This window comes from Anabrus simplex, chromosome 10, assembly GCF_040414725.1.
Source record: "Anabrus simplex isolate iqAnaSimp1 chromosome 10, ASM4041472v1, whole genome shotgun sequence".
Classification (NCBI taxonomy): Eukaryota; Metazoa; Arthropoda; class Insecta; order Orthoptera; family Tettigoniidae; genus Anabrus; species Anabrus simplex.
In genome coordinates, this window is record NC_090274.1 from 64056873 (window position 1) to 64084362 (window position 27490).

The window sequence follows — 27490 nt, forward strand, 5'->3', positions numbered from 1 at the left end:
TGAACCCAAAGGCCAGCACGCTAACAATTTAGCCATGGAGTCGGACTCCGATTAGTGTTAATAGAGGATGGATGTCTAATTATTCTTCCTCTTGAAACAATAATCAACACCACCACCACCACCACCACCACTACTCTCAATTTTCACTATTAATTACACCCTCTTTTCTGAAATGCTCATGAACATCTTGCTTGGAATACTTACTAGTTGTTGCAATCCTTCTTGTTCTCTTATTTGTAGAGTGCTGAGCGATTTGAGGTGTGTAGCTGGTAGCTTGCATTTGGGAGATAGACTCAAACCCCAAGATGGTTTCCCATGGTTCCTATTTTCCAACTGGGCAAATGCAGGGATTGTAACTTACTTGAACCTACGGATAAGGTGCTTCCTTTGCTCTAGAAATGTAACATCATGGAATAGATCTCCCGATGGTATGAATCCATCTAGACCGAGCAAATCAGCCTATACTGTGCACACAGTAGTAGTTCTCGATGACATCAGGCATCGCTTAGAAAATCTCTCTGGCATTTTTCTCAGCAATCAGGAATTTGCTACAGCTCTATACAAATGACCAGAAATGTTAGGAAAATGAAGGAAAGTGGTCCATGATGTGATTCAAGAATTCAAGTCATGTGATTTCCAGACAAGGAGACATTCAATGGGCAGCATATTCCGCAAATTTGTCAATATCCAACTACTTTCTCTGGGGCTTCTAAGTCTCAAATGTATGCTAACAAACCTAGGGATATTTACAAACTCAAGATCACAATATATGAAACTATTGCAGTCATACCAAATACCATGATTCAAGCATTGATGCCAACCTGTATATAGGCTAATGTGTAATCCAAAATTTTAAGTACAAAGTTTTGAAAAATTCTGTTGAGCTGATATCAAAACCAACAGAAAGACAAAAAATTGAACTGAACCTATATTCAAATTTGGTATATCTAGTCCGAGGTCATAATAAGAGTGAGGCAAAAAAATTTGAAGTAGTGATTAAATTATAATTTTATTTATATAGATCAGGGATGGCGAACCTATAACATGCGAACATGATTCTGTGGTATGCCGCACAACATACCGACATATTTTAATGTAAGTCGAAAATCCAACAACAGAGCATATTCAATCACACACTACTGATCTGCATTTAGGGCAGTCGTCCAGGTGGTAGATTCCCTAGCTGTTGTTTTCCTAGCCTTTTCTTAAATGATTGCAAAGAAATAGGAAATTTATTGAACATCTCCCTTGGTAAGTTATTCCAAACCCTAACTCCCCTCCCTATAAACAAATATTTGCTCTTATTTGTCCTCTTGAATTCCAGCTTTATCTTCATATTGTGATCTTTCCTACTTTTAAAGACACCACTCAAACTTATACACTGATGTCATTCCATGCCATCTCTCCGCTGACAGCTTGGAACATACCACTTAATACCAATATAAATGGTCCGTTATTGGACATTATATATTTTCCAGCTAACTCATTCCTGGTTGCCAGTGTTCGCAGTGGCCTCCACAGTATGCACTAGCCATGCGTCTTGGTGGGTGTGCTATTTACCAACTGATGAGCCCAACTTAGCACACTGGGGAATGGGTTAGCTGGAAAATTTATAATGTCCAATAACAGACCATTTATATTGGTATTATAAATTTACTCATTCTGGACAAATATTTCAGGTTCCCTATGTGCATCAATATCTACATACCACTTAGTCGAGCAGCTTGTCTCCTTTCTCCCAAGTCTTCCCAGCCCAAACTTTGCAACATTTTTGTAACGCTACTCTTTTTTCGGAAAACACCCAGAACAAATCAAGCTGCTTTTCTTCAGATTTTTTTTTTTTCCCATTTCTTGAATCAAGTAATCCTGGTGAGGGTCCCATACACTGGAACCATACTCTAGTTGGGGTCTTAGCAGAGACTTATATGCCCTCTCCTTTACATCCTTACTACAACCCCTAAATACTCTCATAACCATGTGCAGAGATCTGTACCCTTTATTTACAATCCCATTTATGCGATTACCCCAATGAAGATTTTTCCTTATATTAACACCTAGATACCTAAAATGATCCCCAAAAGGAACTTTCTCCCCATCAATGCAGTAATAAAAACTGAGAGGACTTTTCCTATTTGTGAAACTCACAACCTGACTTTTAACCCATTTATCATCATACCATTGCCTACTGTCCATCTCACAACATTTTCAATCATGAAATTACTAGTGTTTCACCCCATTGCAGCAGCAGGCTCATCAGTTGGAATGCTGCACCTTTCCAAGACACTGGCTCTGGTTATTATTTATTTAGTGTATGACATTAAAAATAAAAACACACAATCACAAATTAAATATACAACACACTATGTAGGTTACAAGTTCACCATCAAGCTCTGCAAAGAGTCTATACAAGAAGGATTTGAGTCAAGAAAGTATTTTGGGTTACCCTGATAAGCACTCAGGGGGCACTGTTCCACTATATGACAAACTGTTTGCTTAGGGACACTGCAGCTACATTCCGGGGAGGGAAGTTTGCCCCATTTATAGAGGAAGTCACCGCACTTGCCATGGCCTGTCCTGATACGATTGAGGGTTGTCCAGCTTTTGCGAGGTAAGTCAAATCCTTTTAGTATTCTTGTAATACAGGGGAAGTTCTGATACTCAGCTTGAGCCATGGAAGTCCATTCATGAATCCAATCCTGCTGCAGGCTGAATTTGTCAACCTGGATTTTGGCAGTCCTTATTGGTGGATTTCTGGACCGAAGTCTGTTGTTCAAGACATTGGGAATATCTCCATGAATTGGCAGATTGGAATTGCTTGACACACGCAGCAAGGCATTCTTTATCCGTAGGCGAGGTGGAGAAATATGGCTAAAAACTGGTAGACAAGAAGTGGGGGTAGATTTTATGATTCCCGATATAATGCACAAAGTATGATTTAGCTGTGTGTCAACCAGTTTTGTGTAACAGCTGTTCAGCCAGACTGGAGAGCAATATTCAGCAGTTGAGAAGACAAGGGCTGAAGTTCATCAGAAGAACTCCAGGTGGTGCCACACAGTTTGTGGATGATATTGTTCCGAGACCGGAGTTTAGCTTTTGTCATCTTCAGATGTTCCTTGAAGGACAGTGTTCTGTCAAGGGTTACTCTGAGGTATTTTGGGTGTCTGTTGTGAGGAAGTCTAATGTTCTGGAATTTGACATTAAGTTCACAGTGGACCAGTTTGTTGTTCAGATGGAAATATGAGACTTCAGTTTTACCCAAACTTGGCCAAGTCTCCACTTATGAAAGTACTGATCTAAGGTGGCGAGATCAGCGTATCTTCGGTGTTCTTCATAGATTTGCCCTGCATAGCGAATGCCCAGTCATCTGCATAACCAAATGCTTTGGAGGCTGTTTTTGGTAAGTCTGATATATATGTTGCACAGCAGAGGTGCTAGTACCAATCCTTGAGGAAGACCGTTATTAAGGATCCTTTCCTTACTTCTCTTGTTTCCCAAAATTACATGAAACCTCCTGTCTATAAGCATGCTTTTGATGAGCTTGACGATTTTCTTGCAAGGTATTACTCGAAGCAGTTTGTAGACGAGTCCTTGTCTCCATACTGTATCGTATGCTACAGTAAGGTCCACGAACACAACTGAGGCTTTTAGTTGATTTTGAAAACCAGCTTCAATATGTGTAGTCAGAGAGAGACCAGCGCTAGTACGCTGTTGAGACAGCACTGCAAGCCTCTTATGTAGGACAATGCAGTGATGGTGCACTAGGGGAAGCATGTGCCTCCACTTGTATAAACGCTGGTAATTTCACGATTGAAAAAGCCTAAAGACTAAAGAGCTTGAATGTTTTAACATTTTGTTTTTGCTAGTGGCTTTACATTGCACCGACACAGATAGGTCTTATGGCAACGATGGGATAGGAAAGGCCTAGGAGTGGGAAGGAAGCAGCCGTGGCCTTAATTAAGGTACATTTACCTGGTGTGAAAATGGGAAACCATGGAAAACCATCTTCAGGGCTGCCGACATTCGGATTCGTACCCACTATCTCCCGGATGCAAGCTCACAGCCGTGCACCCTTAACCGCATGGCCAACTTGCCTGGTGTTTTAACATTTGCAATCGATGAAATTAAATTATGGTTCCCTTCAAGGAACCTTATTTTTTGATACAGGCCAAGGGCAGGCATTTATACAGCTGGAGGCACATGCACCGTCAGTGCATTGTTTTACATAAGAGGCTTGCAGTGGTGTCTCAATGGCGTACTAGCGCCAGAGTCTTTGAAAGGTGCAGCCTTCCAACTGATGAGCCCGCTGCTACACTGGGGCTAAACACTGGTAATTTCACGATTGAAAAAGCCTAAAGACTTAAGAGCTTGAATGTTTTAACTTTTGCAATTGATGAAATTAAATTATGGTTTCCTTCTAGGAACCTTTTTATTTTTATTTCTTTTTTTGAAATGATAACGTGTTTTTATTTTGCATTATATTGCATTTTGTTGACTTGGGATGATCAAAGCGGCTGTGGCCTCAATTAAGGTAGAGCCCCAGCATTTGCATGATGTGAAAATGGTAAACCACGGAAAACCATCTTCAGGGCTGCTGACAGTAGGATTCGAACCGACTACATCCCGGATGCAAGCTCACAGCTGTGTGCCCCTAACCGGTGTCTCTCAAATGCCGCGGACCACTCCAGTTAATAGCACTGTTGAACAATGAAGATATTAAACAAATCATTTCTACTGATTCTTATGTATTTGCATCTGCCAAATACAAAAATGAAGCCTGAAATGTTCCATTACCCACCAAGTTTTGGTAATATTAAAAAAACTGTTTTCATGCTCATCAGCATGTACTGATTAAAAGAAAATAATTTTAATTTCATTAGGTCAACAAATGACATATTTACTTTAGGCGATTGTTGTCTGTGACTTCAGGAATGACAAAGTTTAACAATGATTTTCTCCTCACAAAATTATGCCAAAAGTCAAGCCACCACAAAGTGTATTTTTAATTCAGCTAGAATTTGCATTTTATTTTGTAAACTGTGCAGTGTTAAAGGAAGTGCAGAAAGGAAGTATGTTGTACAACAGTACATCAAGCTAGAAAGACATCCGAAAGCTGTAATGAGTGCGAGGAGCAACATGTGTTCTGGGGGCAAATCATACTTACTTACTGTATATACATTTCCAAGTAAATTAGGAGATAACTAGAGGACCTGTGCTGCTCTGCAGGATTCATTATAAATAGGTCAGATAACTCGTCTTGATACGCCTATCATAGTCATATCGTTTTGCCAGCCCTTTTCAATGGTTTTATGAACATTTAAGAAGAAGCGCATTATGGTATGCCGCAGTTTGTAGTGAGAATTCATCCCTTCTGACATCATCATGCTGTCGGTTTGATACAAATCTATCCATACATTCAATTTTTTATCCTGCAGTTCTTGGTGTAAAGCTTGGTATTGTGTGTCATAGAAGGCAATGATATTTATTCAGAGCTTTTTCTTGTACTCCCAATGAGAGAAGAACAAAGAATTGAAACCACTTCTTACACCAATGGCAGTTGAAGTGTTGCATGCTATGCATAAAATATCCACAGTTAGGTTGGCATGGAGTTTGTGAGTTGGTATGGATCATGTAAGCTATTTTTATAATGGTTAAGACCTAGCACTGGCATTTGTGAGCGTTCATTTTCTGCTGAAGTTTGGACTTTAAAATCAAAATAATCTATTCAGACCAAGTGAATACTTAAAAATAGGAAATAATATTAAAGAATGAATTAGTTCTGACTTGGGTCTATAAAGGGTATAAAGATTAATAGATATTTGAACGAACTAGGCCTATGAAGTTTTTTGTACACTTCCTTCACATTTCTCTAAATATTTTTGAAACGCTATTTGAAAACCCCTGATCTAAAGTAATCCCAAGGTACTTGGGGTGGACGTTGTGCTTGAGTTGATGGCCCTCAAAGTAGACAAAAAATTGTCCGCTGATCTGTTACAGAGGTCTTTACAGAATTCAATTGCAATCTGTAAAAACAACAGATGTGCAGTGAATAGAACAGGGACTTGTAAAACCATTGTTTCAGTCATCAGAATTCAGTTTGTCCAAATATTTCAAAGACTTTTTTTTTTTTTTTTTACTAATTTTGTAGCATTTTTTCATAAATTTAAGGGCATTGCATTGATTATTTTCAGTGATTTTTAGGTCATCAACATCTTCCCCGCGATGAACATTGTGATTTTCACCAAAAACAAAATAGTTTTGTCACTGTACATGTGTACTGTAATTCTGTATCTGATTTTGTGTTGCAGGAACCTACTGGATACAGATGTGTTCTCCAAATCAGATGCCATGTGCGTCACGTACCTTAAGACATATCAGCTCACCGAGTGGCAGGAGATTAGCCGTACGGAGGTTGTCAGTAACAACCTCAATCCAGATTTTGTTAAAAAGGTACAGTAATCACTGTGAATTATTCAAGTCATGTCTACTAAAGATAGGAACATGAAAAGGGTGCATAATATGAGAAGCGTTCAATATATAATGCAATACATTTTTTTCTTGCCCAATTTTGGTTTTAAAAAATTGGAATTTTGTTTGGGACATCTTTGAATATTTCTGCTTCATCTTGTAAGAGTTTCATTAATTTCCAATAGGTGGCAGCACTATAAATAGGCTTCAAACTGGCATCTATAACAAAGATGAGTACAAAACAGAGAGCAGTTATCGAGTTTCTTTTGGCGGAAAACCAGAGCATCACAGATATTCATCGGTGCTTGCAGAATGTCTACAGAGACCTGGCAATGGACAAAAGCATGGCGAGTTGTTGGGCGAGGTGTGTTTCATCGACACAACAAGGTCGAGCAAACCTGTTTGATTTCCCGCATGCCAGCCGACCGCACAGAGCTGTGACGCCTACAAAGTTGAGACATGCGGACACCCTTATTCCAGGTGAACAACGGATCACAGTCAAACACCTCACTGCTAAACTTGACGTCTCTGTTGGTAGTGCTGACACACTAATCCACCAGTTGGAGTATTCAAAGCTTTGTTCCCGCTATGTTCCTCGACAACTAACGGAAAACCATAAAGAGCAAAGAAGAAACATCTGTACGGAATTGCTTGCTCATTATGAGGATAAAGGTGACAATTTCTTGTCAAACATTGTCACAGGCAATGAAATATGGATTCATCACTTCGAACCGGAAACAAAACAGCAATCCATGGAGTGGTCCCAAAAAGAAAAAGTACAAAACCGTACCCTCAGCATGTAAAGTCATGGCTATGGTCTTCTGGGACTCTGAAGGGGTTATTATGTTTGATGTCCTCCCTCATGGTAAAATGATCAACTCTGAAGTATAGTGCTAGTCTAAGGAAATTGAAGAAATGACTTCAGCATGTTCGTAGCCACAAAAATGCAAATGAAATTCTCCTTCTCCATGACAACGCAAGACCTCACACAAGTCTGCGCACCCGACAGGAGTTAAAAATTAAATTATTGAAAAGGAGGTTGAACCTATTCAATACTTAAAAGAAAGAAATGCAGTAATCACATTCCTATTTAAATGGGACCGGTTTCGACCTTAGTCCAGGTCATCATCAGCCGTAAAAACATGTACAATGTTTATGAATATTGGAGGTCAGTTTCACACTTTGATAGGCACAAAGACACGACACCACATTCTGTCATGCACAAAGTCACAACACTATCAACTATTATACGAAGATCAAAAATAACTTGAAGTCGCAGACCAATAGATTTGTAGTAGAAAGCCGCCAGCTCCTGGTGATCAGCGCGGCACATTCAAGGTCATGCGCTGCGGTCGAACGCCAAAGTAGAGTGGAGAATGTTTTGAAGGTCTAGAATTTGTCACGGTTGCGGGAAGTTAAGTACGTATATAAATATACGACGCAAATCAGTATAATTGAATGAGTACAAGTACAAGTACAAGTGTCGTGTCTTTGTGCCTATCAAAGTGTGAAACTGACCTCCAATATTCATAAACATTGTACATGTTTTTACGGCTGATGATGACCTGGACTAAGGTCGAAACCGGTCCCATTTAAATAGGAATGTGATTACTGCATTTCTTTCTTTTAAGTATTGAATAGGTTGAACCTCCTTTTCAATTATTTAATTTTTAACATCAATAATTTCAATACGGAACAATGAAGTTTTTATCTTTAAACCCGACAGGAGTTCACAAAACTTCAGTGGACTGTTCTTCCTCATCCACGCTACAGTCCAGATCTCGCGCCTTCTGACTTGTTTGGCCCAATGAAGGGTGCACTCCGCGGGAAGCACTACGTGGATGATGGTGAAGTTATCAGTGCATGCTCTGACATCAACCAGTCGAGTGGTACAATGAAGGCACACAGGCCCTCACATTATGGTGGCGTAAGGCCGTAGTATTGAACAGAAATTATGTTGAAAAATAGGGTATTATAGCAAAAGGATTGGGGAATAACATGGTGTATTTGAATCCTGAATAAAACCAACCTGCTTTTAGAAAAAAAAAGTGTTATATTGTATTTTAAACTCCCTTCGTGGGATAAATGCAATGACAGGTCAGCGTGGAATGAGAAGAGATAAGAACAAATTTGGAAACACAAAGGTACAAGGACAATCTCAACATCTACATACACTGCTCTCTTCAAATAAATAGGCTCTCTCCTCCTCAGTCTCAGTTCTTCTACATCCATTTCTTCTTAGCCCCTGATGAGTTTATCAGGAGGGCAGGCATCAACACTCATTGAAATGTCATCTTGACAATCAACCAATCAATCAATGATGATACAGAAAAGATACCAGGTGTATCAGAACTATACCAAAAAAAAATCAGGGATGCTCTTCATATTATGTTAAGAATGATAGTGCAATCGGATTGGCAGAGAAATTTTTTTGTTTCGAGGAGGTTGTTTTGTTACTTCTGGGTGCGTGATTCAAATTGATGAACTTGCCCATACGAGAAGGAAGATGAGCATCCAGCAGCTAGAGTCTTTCTGCCATACATCTGGGAAGATAACTGATAGAATAAATAGGCTACTAGAGTCCCATATATAGGTCAATGAAGAAAATCCAGAAATTGCTAAGGTCTGCTAAAGAAAGACAAGTGCCATCCTCTCTTCACAGCAGGTGTCTACAAGATCCCATGTAGCTGCGGCCAAGTGTATATAGGAAATACGAAATGCAGCATCGCGACCCGACTTACGGAGCACAACTGGCTCAGCCAGCTTGGACACGCAGAAAGGTCATCAGTCGCTGAACACTCCCTGCTAGAAGGCCACAACGTACAGTACAGAAACACTGAAGTACTGTCAACTACTCTTGTCTTACCACGCCTGGCTACAAAGGGAGGCCATAGAAATTCTGGAGCACACAAACAGCTTCAACCGTAAGGAGGAATCTGAATGGATCAACAAAGCCTGGTTTCCAGTCCTGAAAACCTTCAATTCTGGAGGACACAGTGGCCACAGCAGGCCAGAAAAAACAACAGGTGATCAGTTGCCTGTCTCCAGCAAGGTAGGTCGACCAATGCCAGGCTCCACACTGTTTCAATCATTGGACAAAGAACAGCCAATCAGAGACTACACTCCCACCATGGCCAACCAATAGGCAAGCAGCGCACCATAGCCTGCACTATCATTGGCTAAAAAACAGCCAATCAATGACTGCCACCACCCCCACCATGGCATTATACTGTATATTGAGCTGGAATTTTGACACCACTCCATTCCACTGAGAGCTTCATAAAAATCAGTCATTTGTAACCTTTGAAGATGCTGACTGCAGTCTGTGGTGAAACGTCGGGGCCATCACATGCTCCTAGACAACGGCCTACAAGTTTCATAATGCCAGCCATGAAAGCCTCAACTGTTATACGAGTCTGCTGAATGGCACCTATGGAAACCTGGGCCAAACAAGTTATAGATGACTTGAGGAACCACAGACTCAACCTTGACAAGATTCTAAAATTTCAGTCATGGATCATAGGACACGAAAATGGCTCGCAGATGAGATCCAGCATCTATTGATACCCACAGCAGCACATGGGCTTAGGAGTCAAGCAAGACCAAATGCCAGCTAGGGGTAGAATAAGTAATGGTCTCCCTGTTCCTATACTGACTTTTCAATGTATTTATCCTTTTGGTGTTCCTTTTCATGTTCGTATTTCTTTGTATATGTGACTTGAAGTGTAATATACATTTGGAAGAAGAAAATCTCCTAAGGTTCCACTTCATAATTTTCTAATATTTTCCAGATTCATATGACTTACCGTTTTGAAGAACAACAGTTGCTCAAGTTCGTTGTTTACGACATCGATTCTGAAAATCCCCGTCTTGACGAACAAGATTTCCTGGGTTCGTGCGAGTGTACTCTGGGACAAGTAAGTCATTTGAAATAATTAATGTACTGTTTGTATCTCACACAGTTTTTAATCATTCAGTGCAATATGCAACATTAAAGGGGCAGACAAGAGAGCCCCAGGGGCTCTGAACTTTGGAGCATGGGTTGGCGACCACGGGGCCCTTAGCTGAGTCCAGGCATTGCTTCCACTTACTTGTGCCTGGCTCCTTACTTTCATCTATCCTATCCGACCTCTCTTGGTCAACTCTTGTTCTTTTCCGACCCCGACGCTATTAGGTTTGCGAGGGCTAGGGAGTCTTTCATTTTCACGCCCTTCGTGGCCCTTGTCTTTCTTTGCCCAATATCTTTATTTTTTGAAGTGTCGGATCCCTTCCAATTTTCCGTCTGATTAGTGTTATATAGAGGATGGTTGCCAAGTTGTACTTCCTCTTAAAACAATAATCACCACCACCACCACCACAGACAAGAGAAGGTAAAATCAGGTACATAAACTAAGATTACAGCACCTAATTTTGGCACAGCATCATCATTCGTGCTGTATGTTCCAAATAGTTATTATTTTAAGCATTCTATCCTGAATGTTGTATAAAGTATTTAACTTGTCAGGCTAATCCATCAAGGTAGTAATACATAGGCTCTGAAACCTAGACTCAAAACGAATGTGGTGCTTTTGAAATGTAGTGTTGGAATTGAACTCTACAAATACTCTGGAGCAGTAACAAATGAAAAAGCTTATTAGAAACAGTGAAGAAAAGACAAAACAGTTGGAGTAATCACTTGCATGGCACACTATGACACAGTGCATGTTGTATGCTGCTATCAGCATCACTTTCACCTTCCCTGGTTCCTGACAGTTTTATGGGACAGGTCATTGATGGATGATCATGACCCCATTTCCAAACACATCCACCCATTGCCTTGCACAGCAGTGCCCACTGCAATAATGCTGCTGTTGTGAGAGAATTGTTGGCATGGTGGAGATGGAAGGTCCTAGAGCATCTGCTCTATTCACCAGTCACGAGTCTCTGTGCTTCAAACTAAAGGAACCACTCCGAGAGAAGCATTTCCATACATGAGACGCTATACTTCATGCAGTAGGGTGGTCCATTGGGGACATCAACAAAGGCGGCTCTGTTATGGTATCCTGCACCATCCACACATCTGCTAATGGGTGCAACATGTTACAGGGGATTCCATTAAGGCCTGATGAGGTATGGTGGTTCCATAATTGATGGTTTCTTATATATGCATATATTGCCACTTCCTTTTTTTCCAGCCTTCGTATGCCCATGTTCACATATAAGAAATAGGCCTATGTCATTGACCTTTTTTAACCACTTATGACTATATGTTGTAAGAAAATTATATTCAAGATAAACTCACAGGAAAAAAATTATTTACCCCTAGAGAAATCATTACAAGCAACATTTTAATACCATGTAACTCTGCCTCTGGACTTGATAACCTCCTGGATTCAGTTAGGAAGTGAGTTCACATCTGTATCATCCATTAGGTTGTCCAGGTATGTCGCATCCAGGTTAAGCCACTCGCTGAGGGTTTGATCACACATTTCCACCAAATTGCAGGGATGTTGAGGTTGGCGTATTACCCGCTGTTCCAAGATGTCCCACAGATTTTCAAGGCTTAACGTCCCCATCCAACGGACGAATCACTATCAACAGCGTCATATGCCCTCACTCCATATGAGCACTGCGGAGAGGTTTGGAATTTAATCCAGGCTTTGGGCACATAATCTAGTGATTAGGAATTGTATACCACCACCTCCCCCTACTCTGCCGGCCAACATTCTGATGGTGAAATTTTTTCGACCAACGGGACTCGAACCGGCTAACCTCGGTGTCAGACCATTTTAGACTTCAGCGCCTTAATGATCATGGCCACTAGGTGGGCTTAATGTTGTAGCTTATTAGAAGTATAATAGTCTGTGTCCTTTACTTTGGAAGAACTTGGCACATTCTATCACGGAAATAATTTGAAGCCATATCCAACCAAAATGCAAGTTAATGCTTTCCATCTGCGTAATAAAGAAGCCAAGAACATTAAGTGTCAAGGTGAAACACTCCTTCATTGCTTTACAGCTTCGAATGGACTCTGTCATCTAGGGCATCTTTTCCCATTATCCCACTCAGCCTCAAATCGTCAGGCACTCCTTGGTGCCATCTGGGTTTATCTTTGAGATTCCAAACTTGTGTTAGGATCTGTTTCGTCAGTCTGCTGTCAGACATATGGAACAAGTGACCGTAGAAAGTCAGCCTCCTTTTCCTGATGATGTCCGTTACTTTGCCCACCTTGTTATGCATTTCTTCATTTTTTATGAGCTTCCGTGTTCTTTCATTTTTAATGGATCCTAAGGTCTTTCTCCCTATCCTTCATTCTAGTTCCCCAGCTCTCGTTTTGAGGTTTTATTTCTCAAGCTCAGCGTTTCTAATGAATATAAAACTTCTGGTCTTACAACTGTCTGATCTTAGCTCCCCATGATAATGCTCTGTTATTGTATATCTCAAGAGTCTTCATGTATGCTGCCTTCATTTTCATTAATTTTGCCTCCGCACCCTGTTTTTCATGGTTCTTCATATTAAGCCACTCTTCTAAATATTTGAAAGCTTCAACCTTTTGAACACTCCTCCTCCTCCTAGCCTATTTCAGTCCACTGCTGGATATAGTCCTCTTCTATATGCTTCCATCATCTTCAGTCTTGAGCCACTTGGAACCAGCCAACAGCTTTATGTCATCGAGCCATCTCTTCTGGGGTCTTCCAATGCCTCTCTTGTGTTCCCATGGTCTCCAGTGAACAATCCTAGAGGTCCATCTGTTGTAGTCTTGTCGAGCTACGTGTCCTACCCATTGCCATTTTAGTCTTGCTACTCTCTCTCTCGAGGATGTCTGTTACATTCGTTCTTCTCCTGATGTCCTCTGAATGGATCTTATCCCTAAGGCTGATCCCTAGCATCTGGCGCTCCATGGCTCATGTGTTCGCTGAAGCTTGCGAGCACTTTCCTTTATCAAAGTCATCGTTTCCAGACCGTAAGTAGTAACTGGCAGCACGCACGTATTATAAACCTTGGTCTTCAGGTTAACTGGACATCCTTGTTGGTCAGGATGAATCTTAGTTTACGGAATGTTATCCAACTTATACCTATTCTGCAAGGAATTTCTGCGTGTTGGTTGTCTTTTCAAAGTTTTATCTTGTGCCCAAGATAGATGTACTCATCGACAGCTTCTACTGTATATATTGGTTTCCCATTTTAAGTGGTTGACTGTCGTTTTACTAATGTTAATTTCCAAACCAATCTTAGCAGAGGCAGTTTTTAATTCTTGGATCATGCTTTCTAGCTCGTCTAGATTTTCACTTATGAGCACAATGTCATTGGCAAAATGCAGGTGGTTCAAATATAACCTGTTGATTTTTATTCCTTTATTATCCCAATGAAGGGTTTTGAATACATCTTCCAAGGCAAGGGTAAACAGTTTTGGAGAGATTGTGTCACCTTGTCGAACTCCTTTGCCAACTGGGAGTTTATTGGTGATGAGGTCTTCATCCACTCTGACTACCATTGTAGCCTGATAATAAATGTTTTCCAGGAGCTTTATGTACCTTGAGTTTATCATGGCATTTTGAAGTGCCTTCATGTTTGCCCAAATCTCCACTGAGTCAAAAGCTTTTTTATAATCAATGAAGGCCAGATGAATCTTGATGTTGTACTCAGTGGTTTTTTCAAGAAGAAGACGAATAGTCTGGATGTGTTCAACAGTTGAGAAACATTTACGAAATCCCACTTGCTCGGCAGGTTGACAAAAATCCAGTTCTCTTGTGAGGCAGTTGGTTACAATTTTAGTCAGGAGCTTGTAAAGTTGTGATAACAAACTCACAGGACGATGTTCTCTAAATTTTCCTTATCACCTTTCTTGAAGAGTAGTATCACTTCAGTGTTTTTCCAATTTTCTGGTATTCTTCCCAAGTTAATAGACTTGTTGAGGAGTATTCTCACAGCATTTGTTTGTTTGTTTGTTTGCTTATTTTATTTATTTATTTATTTATTTATTTATTTATATATTTATTTATTTATTTATTTATTTATTTATTTATTTATTTATTTATTTATTTATTTATTTATTTATTTCAATTTGCTTTACATCATATTGACACAGATAGGTCTTATGGTGACAATGGGATAAGAAAAAGCTAGGAGTGGGAAGGAAGCCACTATGGCCTTGATTAAGGTACAACTCCAGCATTTGCCTGGTATGAAAATGAGAAACCATGGAAAACCATCTTCAGGGCTGCCGTTAGTGAGGTTGGAACCCACCATCTCCCGAATACAAGCTGACAGCTATGTGACCCAAGCCACTCGCTCTGTGAGAATGTAATTTCAAATGGGGCTATGCATGTTTATCATTGGTAAGTATGGTTTTATTATTATTATTACATTATTCTTTCCGATGAGGCCTGCCAAGGACCACTTGCCAATTTCAATTCAGTTCTTCATACTTTGTCGTTTTCTCTTCCGTTTCTTCCAATATTCTTTCATCCTTTCACTATGCTGTTTCCTTCTGTCCTCGGACCACTTCGCACCAGGTTTCTTGTTCAATCTTCCTTGGAATCCTTCCATACTTACTACCCTCTCTATAAAAATCTCTGTCCATAGTTTCTTCTTCTCTTATAATATTTCTTTCTAAATCTTTCTTTACTTCTTGAATCCAGCTAGTTGTTGCCTTTTTTGTCCCAAAGGTACTTGATAATCCTTTTTGTTAATCTGGAATCATCCATTCTGTAAATATGTAATTGCAATCTCCTTTTTCTTATGGTTTCTGTTATGTTTTCTATGTTCCTGTATATTTCATCATTAGATCTTAGTTTCCATACTTCTGTTGTTTTCACAGGGCCTAAGATTTTTCTCATGATTCCCTTCCTAGTACCTCAAGTTTATCTAACCTATAGTTTAGTATCAAGCATTCACTTGCATATAGGCATTCCAGTTTCACCACTGTAGTGTAGTATGTAGTATGGTTTTATTGTTTTATTGGCTACATTAGCTAGAGATTGAATACAGGGTCCCTTCTTATCCTATCTTTATCTTTTCATGAACGAGTGTTTTTCCCATGCTGAGGGAAGACATATTACTGGTCCATCCTTCCCCTCACTCTCCCTCCCCTCACCCACCATTTTCCCACACCCAACACAACAACAGAACGGTCGCCAATCAGTGTGGAAGTCAACACCGACCCAACCTGATCTATACAAGCACAGGGCTGGAGGAAAGAGGAAACCCTAGCTATACTTGTGTTCTCCATGAAGAAATGTAATGGATTTTTCAAAACTTCACTCCATTTCTGGAAGCATGACAAATGGAACAACATTTAACAGTCTTCACAACTTTTAGGTATTTCCTCCAGCCAACCAATAGTTGTATTAAATACAGTTGGACCCACACTTACAACTAAATTCGTCCAAGTTTGAAGCTATGCACATTTTAAACACAGATTTCCATTGCATTTGTTGACTGTATTTTAAGATTGAAGCTATGTACATTTTGAACATAGATTTCCATTGGATATGTTGATTGTATTTTATCTCACGTTTTTTATGCACCATGGGTTTTTGTATATGTCTTTCTTCTTTATGTTATTCTTTATGTTAATTTAGCTGATAATGACCTCTAGGCTAGGTCGAAACATGTCCTATGTAGTTTTTTAGACAGACCCTTTATCAAATGGCAAACGTGTATTGAACAGGTGGACTTTACACAATTAAATTCTTTTAGAGTTTTATCTTAAATTGTTACGTTTATTTACACCCAAGGATGTTGCCAAAGCCGTTGTCCTGATTGATGATGGATGCAGCCTCCATTACACCACTGCTACCAGTGTTCTCCCTAGGACCTTTTTAATGGGCGCACCGCTCTGCCATTTTTACAGACCGTCCGGCTAACATAACCTAGACATGTGCTAGTTACATAATATTAATACATATCTAGTCGTTGGGTGCTCCAAATTTAAACATAAATATGTAAAACTGTTTATTTAATAGGGGCTGCCTGGCCGAGGCGGTAAAGGCGTGCTCGGTTCGCCCAGAAGGACGTGTGTTCGAATCCCTATCAGGAATTATTATTTATAAATTTCATTTTCCGTATTGACAGATTCAAAGTATAGATAAGAAAAGTGTTTTTCCACCAATCAATACACAATTTATTTTAAATAGATTAAACTAGTACCGGTTTCGGCTCTTTAACGGTCATCATCAGCTTATCTATACTTTCTTATCTATACTCCCTGTCAGGAAGTCGTAAAATTTAAGAAACGAGATTTCCACTTTTGGAGGTGCATATGGCCCTGAGGTTCACTCAGCTTACACCAAAAATGAGTACCAGGTTAATTGCTGGGGGCAAAGGCGGCCGGGCGTAGAGCTAACCACTCTACCCCATCACATGCCGAAGTTAACAATGATGGAAGCCTTTACCTTCCACTCCTCCAAGGGCCTTCATGGCCTGTACAGACGTGACTTTGCTTTGCTTTGCTTTGCTTTTTGTTTATTTAATACATAATCTTCACTATTGTCAGCACAATTACATCAATTATATAGGAGTTTAAATGTTTAGCTTGACTATTACGTAGTGTTGTGCGCGTGCGGTGTATGGATTAGCGTAGAATCGCATATGAGCACTCAATTCCGCATGACAACTGAGTGATACGCCCCGGAGTAATATGATTATGAATGATCCATAGACCACTAGAAGTTCAAAATACTCTTATGTCTTGTTTGTGATAATAACAGTAAAATAGTTCAATTTTGCAGTTAATGTTCACCTGTCTGATATTATTGTTCATGCCCTCAGGGGCATAAATTGAGATTTTATCATATTCACTTTTTACGTAGTATTCCCTGCCTGGCTTTTCATTTCTGCCAACCGGCTGATGAAAATTTCTGGGGAGATCACTGGCTACTATAGGTGCACCATACACCACAGTGTAAGAGGCAGTATAATTGTTTTGAGAAATGCACAGTTACTCCAGAAGACTTATCACAAACAAATGAAAATTTCTCATCATCTAGGTTGCAAGAGATCACCATATAACTGCAGTTAAGGATCAGAATCAACTACAGCATGTGCACAGCTTTAACATGGAAGTGAGCTTGAGAGAACTGTTCAATGACATTTTAAAGAACATAATTTTCAGTCATGACAACCTCTTATGAGACGAGATCTAACCAGACAGCATTGTGCTTCCTATCTTCAGTTTACTTATTAGCACATCCAATGGAACATGCACCAAGTGGAGCAGACTGTTTTTCTCTGACAAGTCCCTCTTGTCATACCATATCCTCATTGAATGTCAGCTGTCATCAGGGTGATCTTGTTGTTATCAGCAAGAAAGAAAGAATAAGGCTTCTGAGTTCATACCATTCTCATGGATTACATAGCCGAGATATTCTCCTTCTTCTCCTACATCTCCTTTCTTCAGTTTTACCTTGTAAGATAAGCTGAAGAAGTCTATACTTATCATTTTGAATGATATGGTCAAAATACTCTAGTTTTTTTCTTTTTGATTTTGTGCATGACCTCTTTTTTCAAATGTTGGAGAACTTCATTGTTACATATTCTATCAACCCATGATATTCTGCGCAGGCATTTGTAACAACCCATTGAAGTTTATTTGGTGTTCTCTGTTAGGGTCTAGGCCTGAGCACCATTAAGTCATTTTATAACTGTTAGGTTCTTCACACGTTGGAGCTGTGTGTTGTACCACAACTTTCTCATGACATGATCTTTCGGCAAGATGGTACACCCTGCCATTATGCCATTATGCTATGCAGAACTTAAGAGGAATTTCTTGAATCGTGAGTTCTCAGATCGCTGGATTGGGAGAGGTAGTCCATTGATTGCTTGCCCCCCCCCCACCTAGAAGCCCCCAACATTATGCTACTTGATTTTTTTTCTATGAGGGTTTGTCAAGAATCAAGTGTACCAGATGCCACTTCGTGATCTACCAAATCTGCACCATTCTGTTCATGCAGCTATCACAAATGTTATGCCTAGAATGCTGAAGAACACTTGGAGAGAAGTGGAATACAGATTAGATGTCTGTCACATCACTAATGGTGCACATATCGAGGTATATTAGGTGTGTTAAAAGAAAACATTTTGAATTACCCTATTTGTGGAAATAAACCACCAATTAATATCTCAACTACTTCTCAAGTTATTACATTTTATATTATTACACCTTTAACCTGGACACGCTGTATAAAGTGGCTTTAATCCAAATATAATATTTATTTAAATAAATGAGAATGAGCCACGAAAACCTACATTCATTAATGCATAGGCATTTTACCTAAGATGGTCGTCATCTAAAAATTGATTTCAAAGGATTGAATTTATCTGCCACAAGTTCATGAAAATATAATTTTTAAACTGAGAACAATTAGAGCTATGTTATTTCTGGGATTACTTCATAATTTACATTTGAACTGGAATTTTAGTAAATTTTTTTCAAGTGATTGATTTTTATTGTCACTTGGTGTTTTTAAGGGTGAGTTAAGTGTCTAATTTTTGTACATTTTAAAAATTGTCAAACTTACTTGTACAACAGTCTGTAGTCTGAGGATAATTTTAACATTTGAAAACACTGTTCCATCACAACTGGCAAGTCAGATGTTCAGATTACTTTATTTTCTTGTTCAATTTTTGCTCATTTCAGAACTATTTACTATCAGGCAGACTTCAGAAAGTGACGGGCACAATTTCAAAGTACCTCAAGTATGTATAAGAAAGTAGTAGAAAGCGAATTAGTTAGGGTAGGTAAATAGTGATATTTAGAAATCATCTTCTTCTCATCTTTGTGTTGGACTACATTTCCTTTCGCTAGTGAAATATAGCTGTAGAATTCTGTTGCTTGTATTGCCTAGATACTTTTCAGTGCAGCTTGGAGGTAATCAGTGAAAATAGAAAGATGCAATAAAGTAACAACTGTCAGTGGTGTAGCCTGCTTTTTAGACTGGTGTGTGTAATCTAGCTAATATTGTTAAAGAATCTCAAGAATATTTCCTGTACGTAAATGGCAATCAACTTTTCCAGGTGCTCCTTCAGGAACGTGTCATTATTTACAACCTTATTTAAATCATCATCATCCTTTCCCCTTATCCAGCTCCTGCCACCATAGGCCATTTCTGGTACTTCTCCACCTTCCTCTCTCCTTTCACCATTCTTCCAATGTTTGCCCCAGACCAGGATGTTTCTTCTTCTTCTTCTTCTTCTTCTTCTTCTTCTTCTTCTTCTTCTTCTTCTTCTTGCACTCCACCTTGTTCTAGGCCTCCCCTCTCACTCTCTTTTCTCAAACTTCATCTCAATCAATCAATACTGATCTGCATTTACTGCAGTCGCCCAGGTGACAGATTCCCTATCTGTTGTTTTCCTAGCCTTTTCTTAAATGATTTGAAAGAAATTGGAAATTTATTGAACGTCTCCCTTGGTAAGTTATTCCAATCCCTAACTCCCCTTCCTATAAATGAATATTTGCCCCAATTCGTCCTCTTGAATTCCAACTTTATTTTCATATTGTGATCTTTCCTGCTTTTAAAGATGCCACTCAAACTTATTCGTCTACTAATGTCATTCCAAGCCATCTTTCCGCTAACAGCTCGGAACATCCCACTTATTACATGTGACAAAATTCATTTTTGGGTCCATATTGCAACCTTTCCACCCCACGCCATTTGCCGCATAGAACCAAATAACTGCATGATAATCCCTAAAAAGTCGGGATACCGCCATATAGCACCATACGCCAAGGCGCCTGATGGAAAGGGACCTTTTTAGTCTAGAGTCAAATGCCACCTCATCAGGAAGGAACGAAAAAAAAAATTTTTCAGAATGATGGGTGAGCAAATGCTCTTCCGAGTGTGCAAGGGTCTACTGCACCCTTCCGTTCCATAGAATCAAACCACCGACCTCCCAAGGCCATGGTGCGTTCGCGGCAGAAGATCAAAGAAAATAACACATAACTAGCTTAAAGGCATAAATGAACGGAAGGAAACCTGGGATACAATGTTATTCGGCAAAATGACAGGCAGACAAAAGTTTGAATACCTATTTATTGAGCCTTGATAAATCAAATTAATTAAAGGTTGATCCTGAATATTTATAGTATATCAATGTTGAATATGCAATGTCCAATGGACTAAATACAAATTGTAAAGTGTCAAAAATTTTATTTCTCCTTTACTTCTTTCTTCTTCCCAACATGATGATAAATATTACATTATAATTTGTATAACATATTTTTTAAAAAATCAGAAATATCCTTATAAATGCGACGGTTATCATTAAGAACTTTCTTCACTATCAGAAGAAGCAATTATTTATACCAAAAAAAATTGAAGATAACTTGAAGTGGTCACCTAGCTAAATTAATTATATTACAAAAAGTAAACAAATAATAAGTGAATGCTAGTCGATAAAATCCTAATCAAAATAAAATGACTGATGTCGGGTCCAGAAATCGAACCCACATCCCAATGAATCCACTGACAAAAATTACGAAAATAAAACTCGATTTGTCATCCACATAAAGAGTGAAACACGAGTAAAAGAATGTATAAAAAAGGAAAATATGTACACATAATATGAAAAGAAACAATAAACAATATACACATGCAATTGGCTGTATATAAAAAAAATATGTGAGAACAAAAATCCATGGTAGCCTCAGAACTCGAACCGATGATATCCAAGATGGCATCGACAAACGGGACTAAAAAAAACTGCCTTTCTTAATTAATCATAGGGTCAACAAATAAATAATAATACTGGCGTTCCAGTTAGTTAAATATTATTATAAAATCTTACATGGAAAAGTAAAAGAATCCTTTAAACAATAATCGGTGTCGCACTGCCTTCATTCTAAGTGGAATAGCTCGAACAATACAGTATACAGTAATCCTCTACAAGGGGCAAGCCTTCTTTTGACTACCCTCATCGTAAATCTCTGGACGTCAATGCCCTAGCAAATAATGGCCCGGTGTGGCAGAAATATCCTTTCAACATCTCAAGGTGAAAGCAAATCGTTTCCCCTGGAACACATATTTGTTAAATAATCTTATTTCATTATATATTCTCATATCATATTTCCAAAGCTCCATTGGCTTATTAGTTCACTGCCTTATCACAATTCTTTAACTCAATATCAGGCCACCTTTTATCTTATCATATTCACATCCTCAGAATTAGAATGACCAGGTTCGCTTCCATCCGATTACAGAATACATCCTAGGTTTTCGCTACATTTTAAACTCAAATCAATAAAATCAAATATGGATTTTAAACATATCCATAATGTTATTCTCATATATAGAAAGGGAAAATATTCGACATTAATGGAAAATGCTAATCTCAATAGGAGGGCGTCTGTTCGATGTCTAGGCATGTCACAAGTTACGCATCTACAAATATTATCATGCAAATTACGTGAAAATAAGAGTGCCTTGCTATCCTGATGTTAACAGTCGATAATCCAGTTTTACAAGCATAATCACCAAGCATTATCATAATAAGCTTGGATATCACGTAAATAAATTATACAAAATTATGGCTTGGCTCAGTGCCAAAACAAATCTACATTCATTTACCTTTACCTAATCTAAGCACTCTCAGACTAACTAATATTTTATCATCACGTCAAATACATGCATTACGTTAATTATATATATTTAAGCCCATGGAGTAGACTATTAATTCCATGAAATGAACATAAATGAATATGAAGACCACTCACAAGTTCTCTCTCTAATTAAAAAAAATACATGCAATTTACATGTCTAACCTAATTTATGTGATCTGCATAACCGTGCATTTATTAAAAAAATTATTTCATTTTAGTACTTATCATCATGTCGTAACAATCCAAGGTTTGGGTCCCGGGTAAGACCCTCATTTTCCTTTTTAAGCTTCCATGGTGTTGACGTTGGTCACGGGTTCATGTCCATTGCTACTCCCGCTGAGCGCGTTCATAATCCAATGGTTATCTTCTACACTTATAACAGCTTTCATGAGATTAACACTTGTTGCGTCACTTTAACACAAAAAATACAATTATTACACTTTAATGAAATTAACACTTGTTGCATCACCAAAAAAAATTACAATTATACCGTTCTTGCGATCACATAACTTCAACCTATTTTAAATACTATTGTTTGTAGACAATTATAATATTCTCGAAGATATAAACTGTATATTTACAGTCTGAAACATTAAATAGATCAGAACACCATCAGACCATGGTTCTGCTTTGGATCCTTCGCGTGAAGTGGATACTGTTGTCATCATCGCTATTCCTTTTATAAACTTTCCCCCTCTCATGCAAGAGACAGTGGCTAATCCCCACTACTTTTATAAAATTAATAGTTCCACATGTCGTATGACATCGGTAATACACTCAAACGTGTGACTCAGATTCTTAAGTAGTCTGGTTATGTGCGGAACCTGAATTGTTCGGCCATTTATTTAAAATTAATTATCAAAATAATGCCCCTACAATGTCCTCCATGAGGGTGCTGCGTACAAAGGACGCGTCATGACGCTTAGCGTGTTATATAACGCAACGATTGCGTATTCTTCCACACGTTAATATATTATAAAGAATTGGAATTTTGGCAGATGTCTATAATGAAATCATATAACATCCCGAGGTTTCCCATATTAAATATTATGCATGTCTCGAAATATCATCATACAAATGCAACTTGCAAGCTGGCAACATCGTGTTCGGCCATTTTTTCAATGGGTGAAGGTATCATTATCGATTTTTCTGGCTTGACATTTTCTTCTCTCTCTCTCTCTCTCTCTCTCTCTCTATCTGTGTATTCTTTTAGTTAAGACGGAGTGCTGTTTAGCAGGCTACAAAGGTTGTGTAAGCAGGTGCAACCTAATACAACTTTTTGTAACAAGTACGAGCGAGCTTTACAAAGGTTTTTCACTGCCAAATAATTAATAAATAAATATGTACATGACCGATAAGGTCACAATATTGAAAGTATTTGTATCACAAACTCTTTCCACAAATACTACATCAAAGAAGATGGTCTAATGACATCTACACAAACTTCAATATAGCCTACGGCACCAGCATTCCAACTAATATTATCTTAAAAAGAACCAGGCCATATGAATATTCTTCAATATTTGTAAGCATATAAATGAAAATTAATACTTATTAACTTCAAGAACCAACGACCATTACCAATGCTCAACTTTCCTCAAGCTTTTAACAACACACCATTTGACAATTAAATGGAATGTGCTTTCTGATTTTTATCTTTATTGTAATATCTTTTAATATCAAGAACCAACCATTTATGTTATAATCCTCAAATAATTGTCATGTTTTTAGACTCAAATATTAACACAAATATTGTTAAATAATAGTATACTACATTTTATATTGTAATAGTTGTTTAACGATCTCTAATCCATAGTTTTTAACAGTATTCATAAGTCATTCCCAATCAGGTACCTGATCTATTCCTAAGGTAAAAAATGGCTGATGATGCCTACGATTGATAGGCAAAACATGTACCATCAAATGTATTAATTTTATGTTAACATTTTGACAAGGACAAGGTCCTAACTTTTAAGATTGTATTGTATTGTATTGTATTGTATTGAATAGGTGGGAGAACAATAAAAACATACTAGTGTTATTTAATACATATCACTTAGTCGAGCAGCACGTCTTCTTTCTCTCAGTTCTTCCCAGCCCAAACTTTGCAAAATTTTTGTAATGCTACTCCTGGTATTCTTTCCTCCTCAATCCTATTTACATGTCCAAACCATTATCTTAGTTTACTCCTATCAATTCCCTCTTTTAGGTTTTCCATTCAGACTTAATTTCTCACAACTTCATTTCTCAATCTGTCTTTCCTTGTCTTTCCTATCATATTTCGTAGGTATTTCATTAAACTGGCTTGAATTCTACTCTCCACCCTACTTGTCACTGTCCAGGTCTCAGCCACATAATTCAATATGACTGCATAATGCATTTTCTACATTATCTCTTTACACTTCCTTATTCCAGACAAGGTTTCTTATACTCTGGTAGAATGCATTGCCCTGTTGTACCCTCTTTCTAATCTCCATGTTCAGCCTGGTATTCTGCATTAATCCACTCCCTGGGTATTTGAAACTGTTCACAATGTCAAGGCTTTGGCTATCAATTCTCACAACGCTTCTTGAAATCACCATCATCTTGCTTCTATGGCACACTCCACAACATACTAACATATTTTAATGTTTTTAACACATAATAAATAGGTCAAAAATCTAGCAACATAGCATATTTTAAGATTATGCTTTAATAAAGAAGTATGTCATAATTAATTCTATACCGAGCTCGATAGCTGCAGTCGCGTGTGGCGAGTATCCAGTATTTGGGAGATAGTGGGTTCGAACCCCCCCTGTCAGCAGCCCTGAAGATGGTTTTCCGTGGTTTCCCATTTTCACTTAAAGTTAAAAACTTCATAACTGATCCGTATTGAACTAATAGTAACAATGTTAAAAAAGGAAAAATGTTCCACCTTTTCAATACAATATAACTGTTGCATGAATCAATGTAGCAACATATTTAATTTATTAAGGGACCGGTTTCGACATCTGTCCATGTCATCATCAGCCTACACAAAAAAATGGCAAGAAGTTAACACAATGGTAGCACTTATGACACTTTTCTTGAATTAAAAATAGTTCATGTAGAGGTTCTTGAGCACTCTTGCTGATCTTGAGGTGATAGGGCACTTCCTTGTTGGACACCTCTTTTTGTTTCAAACCATTTTGATTGTCCGTTGCCTATCTGGACACAGCTGTAGCACTTCTGGTATAGCATCTTTTTAACCTCAAGATCAGCAAGAGTGCTCAAGAACTTCTACATGAACTTCTATTTTTAATTCAAGAAAAGTGTCATAGGTGCTACCATTGTATTAACTTCTTGCCATTTTTTTGTGTAGGCTGATGATGACATGGACAGATGTCGAAACCGGTCCCTTAATAAATTAAATATGTTGCTACATTGATTCATGCAACAGTGTTATTGTATTGAAAAGGTGGAACATTTTTCCTTTTTTAACATTGTTCCCATTTTCACACCAGGCTTACCTTAATTAACGCCACGGCCACTTCCTTCCCAGTCCTAGCCCTTTCCTGTCCCGTCATCGCCATAAGACCTATCTGTTTCGGTGCGACGTAAAGCCAATAGGAAAAGAAAAAATATTTCTATGGCCATATTTTTTACAAATTTTATTAGTTTAAAGCAAAAATATATCTTAATCTTAAAATTTACCTGTTTTTGAAATGTAATTTTCAATGATGCTTGCAAAATGAAATCATGAAACATTCATTTCCATGCATTCCAATACTTTAATCTAGTCAAATGATGATTTTAAAGGAAAATAACCGATGGTACACTAGTCAGAAAAGGTTTGCCATCCCTGCCCTAGGCTCTTCTAATCTCTGCGCCATTTGGAAATACAATGGCTTCCTCTTCCACCAGTAAGACCCCTAACCAGCTTCACCTAGTAACTCTAGGTAGTGGCCCTATAACAGTGTGCTACCATCCGGAGCCAGATGTATCCTGATTTTTTTTTTTTTTTTTCTATATGGTTGATACCCTTCCTGCTCCTCCTTCTTCATCACTTGCAAGATTACGCTCTGGGTTTGTGAACGGCACTTATTAATTTAACAGTTATACTAAATCAAGAGCTATGTTGTTGGACGTGAAGTTAATTTTGTATTGTGGAAGGGTTGATGTAGTGAAATCTTATTCAACAAGAAAACAAGTGGCCATATTGTTGGCCATAAAGTAGTAAGTCACAAATACATTATAGATGTAAGATGATATATAAGAAGGTGCAAATCTGTCCCTAACTGTCAATGGGTAAATTTTGTTTACATATAAATGTCACCAAACAATTATTATTTATTTTTTTGATTCATTATGGAACAGCAAGAAGAGGAACTGGAAGTCAAAAGACCTAGAGGCAGATGAAGGAAATGGTGGATCAGTCAAGTACAGGAAGAGGAGCTGAATGGCACCAAGCTGAGAAGGAAGAAATGTACCTGGATAGACAAAGATGGAGAGTGCTGTTGTACCAAACCTGGGCAACTGGAGGCTGTTAAAGGATGATGATAATGATGATGCCCAATTAAGGAGCACTTTGAACTTATTAACACTATTTAGTTTCTTCTTCTTCACGTCCCAGTATCTATTCATCCTCTTGCTATGTTCCTTTTCATGTTGTTCAGTCCATCCTCTATTTAGTTGGGTGGGCTTTACAGAAAATTTGTCTTTGTGAATTAAGGTTCTGAATTTTAATCTATCCTCATGGTTTCTTCATTAATGCCAATTTCATTTAGGTCTTCACTGATTTCTTTTAAACAATTATTGTGATTTTTCATTGATAAAGCTAAGTTTAAATTTTTCTTTCTGAGCCTGTTATTATCAATTCTATATCAGTGAATCATCATCATCATTTCCCAACTCCAGTTTCCTGGGTGTGGTGTACAAGCGCTCGCCATCTCCTTCTGTCTTCATATATCTTCTGTTCCATTACATCCTCCCATTTGTGTCACCTCTCCTCCACATCTGATCTTTACAGTCTCTATCCAGCGTTTTCTTGGTCTTCCCTGTGGTCTTCTTCCTATGAGATTAAGGTCAAAATATTTTCTGGCAGGTCTTTCCCTGTTCATTCTCATTATGTGCCCATACCACTGAAGTCTGCGTTTCTTTATGACACTGATAATAGGAACCTCAATACCAGCTACTTTCCTATTCACTTCAATTCTGATCTTGTACTTTCTGGTGGGTAGTTTGGTTCATCATTCTAATGAATCTCATTTCAGTTGCTTGGATTCTACTGAAGTCTTTGTTTAGTAGGGTACATGTCTCTAAACCGTACATGAGGATTGGTACAAAGTAAATGTGGTACATGATTGTTTTTGCTTGTTGTGGTATTTTGCAGTCCCAGAGAAGATTTCTGACTTGATTGTAGAAGTTTGATGCTTTCTGTGTCCTGCTGATTATTTCCTGTCTAACAGTGTTGCCTTTCGAGATTGTGCT

At 38.3% G+C, this 27490-nt stretch overlaps 1 protein-coding gene across 1 annotated transcript in view; it reads left to right on the forward strand.

The window, feature by feature from the left end:
• Nucleotides 1–2477: 2477 nt before the first annotated feature.
• LOC136881808 (copine-8-like) overlaps nucleotides 2478–27490 on the forward strand; it is a 68482-nt gene continuing 43469 nt past the window's right edge. The window contains exons 1-4 of the mRNA XM_068229334.1: nucleotides 2478–2608; nucleotides 2968–3216; nucleotides 6306–6447; nucleotides 10257–10382. Of these exons, the coding sequence (XP_068085435.1) occupies nucleotides 2478–2608; nucleotides 2968–3216; nucleotides 6306–6447; nucleotides 10257–10382 (648 nt within the window). The remainder of the gene's footprint in view (nucleotides 2609–2967; nucleotides 3217–6305; nucleotides 6448–10256; nucleotides 10383–27490) is intronic.